Here is an 8,805-nt window from a genome sequence, read left to right on the forward strand (position 1 = left end):
TAATCTGCACCAGGTTAGGATGTTTGTAAAGCCGCCTTGAGTTCTTCAACGACCTCAGCGAACGTCGGCCGCTCCCAGGGATCCTCAGCCCAGCAACGGCGCATCAAGTTCCTGCAAGCAACACAATCAGAACCCTAAACCCTAAGCCCCAAACGCTAAACTAGTCTTAATTGCCATGCTCGGACCCTAGTGAAACACGTTCGCTCACCGCAGTACGGGCGGACACATGGGCAAAATCAAACGCTCGTCTGGTCGTTCCCCTCTGAGCACTGCGGCGCATATGTCTCCGGGAGGAGGCAGCCAAACATTCGTCCGATCTATATGTTGCTGGTGCTCCTGCTGGGGCTGGTGCAAGGGGGTGTCTCTCGGTCGGAGGTAGGGTAGCGCCTCAGCAGCCAACTCGTACAGAACGATGCCAAAAGCAAATACATCAACGGGGGGGCCCTGGGGAAGACCCCGCATTACCTCAGGCGGCATCCAATGCACTGTGCCTACAGCCCGTGTCCTTATGGGAGCAGGTGTAGGCGCTGCCTTATAGGAGCACCCCCCTAGTCGCACTGCGGTTGCTCCAGCCACCGCAGCAGCAGCCGGTGTAGAGGAGGAATCGTCACTGCAGCCTGCTGCTGTGGCCAAACGGCTCAAACCAAAATCCCCTACCTGCAGCAGCAGAGGCAGAAAGACGGTCACCACCAGTCGATAAAAGTGAACCACCCAGCACAACTCTCTAACAGTCAGCCAATCGAGACTTCCGACTGCAGTACGAGCTGCTGTTACACAATCAGAGGCATCCACACATAACAAAGCAACACTGCAAGAAGGCAGAACCTGCAACATAGCAGAAGCATTGAAGGCAGCAGGATCAGTCATCAAACAACCCCTGACACAGCAGACGATGCACCAGTTTGAAGACCTGCACAGAATTTGAGCGGCAACTGCACCGAAGACAACGAACGGATAAAAGCCAATGCACCCAATAGCAACAGGAGTTAAGGCTGCAGCATAGTTGCAGTTGTCTTGCTGGTTGTTTCTACCTTTGCGACCGGCATCTGTTTGTCGCTGGTGATTCTCTCGACCAGCAAAATGTTGAGGCTTTTTAGGTCCCGATGAACAACTGGGGGCTGCGATGCATGCAGGTAGGCACAACCCCGAGCTACGTCAAGCGCGACCTTCAGCTTCTGCTCCCAAGTCAAGCGACGCCGCTGCTCGTGAGGATGCTGCGGCTGCTGCTGATGCTGCGGAGGTAGCTGCTGCGAAGGCAGTTGGGGCGGGGGCTGCGGCAGCGGCTGTGGCTCTTGCACCTGCTCCTGTTGATGCCGGCGCTTCTGCTGATATTCTTGTTGTTTTCGGCAGTCAGAGGCGTCATACGTTGCTGTAGCTGTCGAGATGATTGCCTTTGTATCTTTTGCCTCCGTTTTTCGGGCGGTACCTGCTGCTGCGCCTGTTGTACCGCCGAGGGTGCCGCATCGGGGGACTATCGGCGAGTCTTGAAACGGCGCCTTAGACTCCACAGCAGACGCAGATGTAAAAGCGCCAGCATCACACGATGGAACAGCCATCCCAATCGCAGCTGTACCCTCTGGAAAAAAGGAAAGTTCCACCGCCTCAGCAGTTGCAGGGGCATCAGAAGGAGCAACAGCAACAGCAGCAAGAGCATCCTCTGGCTTCCCGTGCAGCAAACCAAACAAACTCCCCCCAGCACACAACTCCATCACCACAGCGAGACCCGGACCACAACAGCCGCTGGCTGCCAGCAGCTCGGCAGCACTGTTCGAACTGAGGGGGCTGCTGCTGCTGTTTCTGCTGCTTTCATCAATGCTACCGTTGCTGCTGCACACACCGTCGGCATCCAGAGCGCACGCTCCCATTAGCAGTACGAGGTTCGGGCACCTGAGCCGCTTCATAATTTGTAGCTCTCGAGCTGCTGCTGCAGCTGCCACAGCAGCGGCAGCAGACGCTCTCCGCCCTTGCTGCTGCTCCTGCTGCAACAGGTGCTGCTGCACCATCGGTAGCACCTTCACTGCCACATCGCAGCCTCTCCATGCTGCCTTCAGAACTGTCCCTGAAGCGCCACTTCCGATCCTATAGTTTATCTTCAGTTCCCTAGGGTCTACACCAAGATTAAGAGCCTCCAGCCTGGCCTTCAAACCCCTCAAGCAGCAGCTGCTGCGGCCAATGCTGCAGCGGCAAGCCACACAGTCGCATCCCAGTGCTATTGCCCCACCAGGTGCTGCTGCTGCTGGTACTGCTGCTGCTGCTGAGGGCGGCGTCGCAGACCAGCTCGGCCCTTCCACCATGCCGCGCCAAACTGAAGTCTGTACCAGCTGGTGGTGATGTTGCTTCTGTAACTGCTGCTGCAGCTGCTGCTGCTGCAGCTGCTGCTGCTGCTGCTGCTGCTGCTGCTGCTGCAGCTGCTGTAACTGCTGCTGCTGCAGCTGCTGCTGCTGTAACTGCTGCTGCTGCAGCTGCTGCTGCTGCTGCAGCAGCTGGTTGTGGTGGTGCTGGTGTAGCTGCTGCTGCAGCCGCTGTTGCTGCATCTGCTGTTGCTGTAGCTGTTGCTGCTGCCGCTGTAGCTGCAGTAGGTGCTGCAGCTGGTGCGGGAACTGCTGCTGCTGATACTGGGGTTGCGTGCAGAGCTGCTGGTTCTCCTGTAGATAGTATGATTGATGCTGTAGCAATGACGGCTGCGTCTGCTGGTGAAGCAGAAGCTGTTGCTGCAACTGGTACTGCTGCAGGTGCTGCAGTTGAAGTTCTTGCTGACTTACAGGCTGCTGGCAAAGCTGCTGCACCTGCGCCTGCTGAAGCATATCCGGGTGCTGCAAAAGGGGCTGCTGTTGCTGCAACTGTTGCAGTTGCTGGTGCTGCTGCTGCAAAGCTACCTGCTGTGGGAACTCAGACTGACAAACGGGAGGACCCAACGTGTCGACTGCGCTGCTGTGCAGCCAATGCTGCTTCCGTTGCTGCTGCTGCTGGTGCCTCGATTGCGAATGCTCTACCGGCGTTCCTGTTTGTTGCAGCTGTTGTAGCTGCAGTGCCACACCGACGTGCTGCTGCTGCTGCTGATCCTGTGGTAGTTGGTATTCCTGCTGCTGGATTGATTGCCGCTGCGTCAGCTGCTGCTGCAGGCATTGCTGCTGTTGCAGCTCATACTGTTTTATGTAATGCTGCGTGCAATACTCCTGCTGGCACTCCTGCGGGTGCAGAACATTCTGTTGCTGCGTTCTTTGCTGAATTGTATGCTGCAGAGAATGAACCCCCCAAGTAAGGGACCGCAATTCAGCATCAAAGGAGGCAACGGCTGGGGAACCCTGGACAGCATCAGCAGATGCAGCTGCTGGTGCCGCTAGTGCAGGAGGCGCAGCGGAAGTACCACTAATTGGGTCACCACGAGTGGCAACTAGTGTAACTTCCGGAGGGGCGAATGCCACTTCGGCATCACCTGCTGCCGCCCTAGAGTCTCCTCCAATCGAGCCTACAGCGATCTCCCTGTCCTGCTGCTGTTGATATAGCGGATGCTGTGCATGCCGTTGCTGGTCTTCTGCGTGCTGCTTGTGGTTTTGAAGGCCTGTCTTATCTGACCCTCCTTCTGCAGGTGAGCTTTTACTGCACTGGGTGCTGAAACACAAATGGCGAGATTCTGCAGGAACCATAGCAGCAGGCACTGCTGCTCTAGCAGTCTCTGCCTCCTCACTTGCAGGATGTGGTGCTAGGCCTTGCCACTGGCAACATTCTTGTTGCTCGCGTTCAGTTCTCTGGCAGGTGCTGACACCCACTCTGTGGCCACTGGGGCTGTTGCTATTGCTGCTGCTGGTGCTGCGAGCACTTCTGCTGCGATGGCACCTGGGATGCTCCTGCAGCACCAGTTCCATTTCTTTCGAGGTTCCCTTGACCAGCCAATACACCTCCTCAATGTTGAGAAATTCAATCCACCTGCCGTCTGCAGTTGCTGCTGCTGCTGCCGCTTCTCTCCCCGCTGCCGACGCAGCAGCAGCAACGGCCTCCAGGTCAGCTGGCAATGGCAGCTGCGCGACAGCCTGCATAGACCGCCGTGCGGCAGAAGAAGGCCTGTACGGCAGCAGCTGAGTCCGCGGCAGCAGCAGCCGCGAGGACTGTTGCTGCTGTTGGTGCTGCTTCTTCAAGTCGTCAAGAAGCAGCAGCGTCTCAGGTGGTGGGGGGCGCATGCGCTGCAACAGCGAGCAGCAGTTCGCTGCAGCAGCACACTTCTCTGCAGAGCCAAAAGCAATTCAAATATCACACTGGAGGAGCAGAGCTCCCAACCCCATCATTTTGCTTCTGCCGGTCCTGCTGTTGCTACTGATACTGTTGCTGCTGTTGTTGTCCGGACGTACCTGCAGCTAATTGCATATCCTTAAGGGCGTCCTTTAGCGGATTGGCAAGAGAAACTAGAATTGCCACCAATGCCGCGCCCCCACTTGCAGCCACTGCTGGGCGCATACAACGCTGCAGCAGTGCGTGCAACAGCCGGAGCAGCAGCGCAGCTACTCCCCAAATGTCATCGACAAGGAGCACCAAGTAAATGCTGCTCACAGCAAAGAGGCTCGTGCCCCTCTGCTGCAGCAGCAGTAAACATAGAGTGCATGCGCGGTGTAGCATACTAACCAACCTGCAGCGCAGCGCAGCAGCACTTGGTTCAAAGGCAACTACTCCTGCAGCACTTGCTGCACCAACTTCCGCTGCTGCCCGAGGTACAGGTGCCGCAGCAGAATCTCTTGCTTTGCTGCCACTTTTACCGTTGCTCCAGCACGACAGTGAGCTCACTTGACGGGACGGCTCTGCCTGCACATGCCGCCTCCGCTGTTGTGACGCAGAAGTTTATCAACTCTCTTCTACTCTCAGGCACCAAAGCATAGTCCATTGACTACCGCCATTCAATCTACAGGGTACTTCTACTGAGATTGGTTCAGTGACTCGTTAAGAGCCGACGTTTATAGTGCTGACATTTGCGAAGGGCTAGCTCATCTCCAACACAGCAGCTGCTAATGCAAGCACGACGCCAGCAGTACAGCTGCAGCTGCAGCACTAACTTACTGCAAAGAAACAGATGCATTCAGAGCGACGACACCTTCCTCTTCAAAAGCCACAAGTGTCTCGAGAGACACACCATTTGCGCGCAGAAATCGAGATACCGACCAAGTCCCTGCAGCAGTGGCAGCTATCGCAGAATAGAGCATGAGGGAGATGCAACAAGATTTTCTCGGCTGTCCCAATACGCGCAATCAAAGAGTACTGTTTCGACTGATGTGGCGGCTGATGCTGCTCCTTCTGCAGTAGTCCGTGCCCCACCTGGTGCTGCACCAGCAGAAACAGGTATTGGTGCTATAGCTTCTCACCTGTGCAGCAGTCTACCAGCTGCAGATGAAGCCGCAGTTTCTCCGCGAAGAAATCAGCACACGCACAAACAGCACCCTCAGCGGTAGATGCGGCTGCTGCTGCTGCTTTGGCCGTCGCTATCGCAGGTCGTGCGGAAGCTGTACCCACGTTCCCGTCTGCTGCTGCTGCTGCTGCAGGATGCAATGCCGTTGCCGACCAAATGCGGAGGATTTGCCCGGGGAGTTTTTGTAGAGAGGACCCAAGGAAGGCATCGACGGGAACCTGCCCACAAACTCCATCGCTAAACGCATGTGCCTAGACGCTAAGCTCCAAGCCCCAAGCCTGTTTGCTAAAACTAAAAGTACATCCTCGCAGCAAGAACGCCTTTAGATCTTCCTAAAACCCATACCCCCACCTGTGCCAAAAGCCTATGCGCCACTATGAGTGCCTTCATGGCGGAAATGGGGTCGCGCAACACACTGCGGCGCTGCGGGCAGCAAAACAGGCGCAACAACAGCAGCAGCCGCAGCAACAGCCGCAGACGTGGGAGCAGCAACAGCATTTACAGGAATTGCACATCTCTCTAACAGTTATTGCCACCGTGGAGAGGCTCAAGCACGGACGACCCGCTGCGGCAGCTGCAGCAGCCCTCCCAGAGACAGAAGGCAACAGCACCAGCACCAAAAAAGCTAACAGAGACAAACGTAGAGGCAGCGCCAACCGTTCACCCACCAGCAACTCCCGAGCAAACACCTCCGCTGCCTGAATATATAGTTCTCTGCTGCCAGTGCTGTGATTGCTGACGCTGCCGGTGCTGTTGTTGCTCTCGCCTGTCACCCAGTCATTATTGTTGTTGTTGCTGCTGCTTCTAATTTTTCTGGGGTGCGCTAGGATATGAAATAATCGAGGCAGCAGCGCCAATTCTGAAAACTGGGGTCCACACAGTTGTTTGGAGAGGCAGCCCCTCATCAGCTGGGCCGCTGCAGCGGGAAATCTCGTTCTCTCCGTGTCCGTTGATTTTGCTGTTGCCGTAGCAGTGGGTGCTGTGGCGTCGGAAGCCCTAGCAGTGGTTGTCGCTGCTTTAGCAGGAGTTTGTGTAACAGCAGCAGCACCTCCTGCTACGGCAGCTGTTGTTCCCACTGCAACAAGGCCGCATGGCAGTTCGCTAGAGCTTCGGCGGCTACCCCCACGACCTCCCGAAGGCTGCAGCCGGGAACCTGCTGTTCCAAGCTTCTCACAGAAAGAACGATGTCGTAGCAGCTGCTGCTGCAGCTGACGATGCTCATGTTGTTGCACCTGCTCGTGTTGATAGGACTGCAGTCGACGCATCTGCTGCTCCTGCTCCTGCAGCAGCGTTTGCTGCTCTATGTAGTGGCGTCTGGCCAACTGCTGATGCTCTACCAGGCTCAATCCCTGCTGTTCAAGACGTTGAAACTGTTGTAGCTGTTGATGAAGCAACATCTGTTGCTGCTCATGTTGTTGCTCCAGGAGCAGTTTCTGTTGCTCCACTTGCTCCTCTAGGATGCTTTCCCTGTGCAACCGGCCCACAATATGCTGTAGCTGCTCATGGGGTTCTGCTTGTTGTCTGGCAGGTGGATGACGAGGCTCCAGAGACTGCACGTGCTGCTGCTGTTGCTGCTGTTGTAGTTGTTCCCGCTGCTGCACCTGTTGTTGCTGCTGGTGGTGGTCTTGTAATTGCTTCTGCTGCTTCTCTTGCAGTTGCTGATCTAGGAGGTGTTTGTGTTGCTGGTGTTGCTGCTCCTCTAGTGGTGGCTCCTGCTGTTGCTGCTCGAGGAACGGCTGCTGCTCCTCCTGCGACTGTGGCTGCTGCAACTCCAGCAGCTGCTGCTGCCGTCTCCGTGGCTGCTGCATCACATCACGCAATGCAATAGAGTGATTGCTCACTTCGTCCTGGTCCGGACAGCTACTGCTGCTGCCCCCGAGTTAGCTTCAGAAACGGCTGAAGACAGCATCAGCAGCAAGTTGTTGCTATTGTCGTTGGTTCATCTTGGTTCCACAAAAAACACACAATATCTGCTGCAGCTAACCGTAGCCGTAGGCTTCCGCTTTTCCTGCCGTCTTATCACTGTGGCTGCCGCTCGTGCTGCTGTGCGGCTGCTGCTAATGCTTCGGCCCTCCTGCCGCTGCGGCTGCTGTGTTGCTCTTGAGGCTGAGAGTCTAGTTCTTAGTACGAAGGTACCTGCTTGTATAGATGCAGGCGCAGCTGCCGGTGGCGTCTGAACGATGGCCGCCACTGCCCAGGAGATTCCATCTCCCGCTGCCGCCGCTGCAGCAACAGCAACAGCAGCAGTTGCTTAAGACCCACTCAAAGCTTGTATTTCAGGACTCAATAATCTCAAAGAAGGAAAGGAAGGACGCAATGCACTAGAGTGATTGCTCGCTTCGCCCTGGTCCGGACAGCTACTGTTGCTGCCCCTGAGTTAGCTTCAGAAACGGCTGAAGACAGCATCAGCAGCAAGTTATTGCTATCGTTGTCATCTAAACCGTTACCAATTACTTACCATCTGTAAGATAGGGCATATGTCTTCTGCCACCGTAGGTCGACGCGCACAGCGGGTGCAGCTAGAGAAGTCCATTGCAGCGGTTGCTGCTGCTCGTGGGGCCCTGGGAACCCGAACACCTCCCACCACCAGAAACAATCCCCGATCAATCGCCTGATCCAACAACAATATCAGGAGGTAGCTACCTCTTTCTTTCCTTTTAATATTGTGTTTTGGTTCGCTGGAGCCTCTTTAAGGTACTTGTTGGTGCGGCGTCCCTCCCGTTGGTGTTTTGCTGTCGCTGCCGACACGGGTGGCGCATTCACAGCAGCGCAGTCCAGAACTAGGGGAGGGTAGTTGTAGCAGATTCCGGTGGTGACGTAGCTGCTGCAGCTCCACTCCTTGACTTCATCTTCCGCCTGCCCAGCCCTTTGCCCTTGTAGAGATCAGCGACGGCTGGTGCAGCAACCGTAGCAGAAACAGTAACACAGATGCCCCAAGCATCAGTCAAGACAGCAGCAACCACTACAGAAACACCCACAGTGTATGAATAGAGGAAACTGGAGGAACCTATAGAAGGTGTGTCTGTTGCTCGTGCTGACGACGGTTCCTCCAGCAGGTACCTACATGCTTAATCCCGTGGCAGGACGCCCTGACATAAACCTTCAAGCTTGCACAAACTAAATACTCTTGACGAGGTGTGGAAACTCGGATTAATTTGTACACTCCACAGAGGGCGGTAACCTAGAAGCCAGAGGCTCGATGCTCAACGCCTAGTCTGGTCAGCTGCAGCGGCACGCGTTGAAACCTATGCATGATAGTTTTCCCCACAAGCACATCACTCAGACTAGCCAGTCTCTCAAGGGCTTATATATGGACGGTTGCGCATTATAGAACTCCGAAACATTTCGTCCTTAACTAGCTGCAGGCCCTGGTGCCGAGAAGCCGGCTGTTGCAGCTGAGGCTTCACGACTTA

The 8,805-nt window shown here is 55.8% G+C and overlaps 2 protein-coding genes across 2 annotated transcripts; both read right to left on the bottom strand.

Annotated features, from left to right (window-relative positions):
• Positions 1 to 14: 14 nt before the first annotated feature.
• On the bottom strand, positions 15 to 462 carry EMWEY_00018280 (hypothetical protein; the record flags this gene model as incomplete). Its single annotated transcript, XM_013477600.1, has 2 exons — positions 15 to 111; positions 209 to 462. The coding sequence occupies 2 exons, from the start codon at positions 460 to 462 to the stop codon at positions 15 to 17; spliced, it is 351 nt and encodes a 116-aa protein (XP_013333054.1).
• A 524-nt stretch (positions 463 to 986) lies between these two features.
• On the bottom strand, positions 987 to 7,200 carry EMWEY_00018290 (Tyrosine kinase-like (TKL) protein, putative; the record flags this gene model as incomplete). The annotated part of the gene is made up of 6 exons (XM_013477601.1): positions 987 to 4,222; positions 4,347 to 4,621; positions 5,047 to 5,155; positions 5,349 to 5,610; positions 5,744 to 5,815; positions 6,061 to 7,200. The coding sequence occupies 6 exons, from the start codon at positions 7,198 to 7,200 to the stop codon at positions 987 to 989; spliced, it is 5,094 nt and encodes a 1,697-aa protein (XP_013333055.1).
• Positions 7,201 to 8,805: the final 1,605 nt, after the last annotated feature.

Source organism: Eimeria maxima, genomic scaffold (genome assembly GCF_000499605.1).
Source record: "Eimeria maxima Weybridge genomic scaffold, Emw_scaff154, whole genome shotgun sequence".
Classification (NCBI taxonomy): Eukaryota; Apicomplexa; class Conoidasida; order Eucoccidiorida; family Eimeriidae; genus Eimeria; species Eimeria maxima.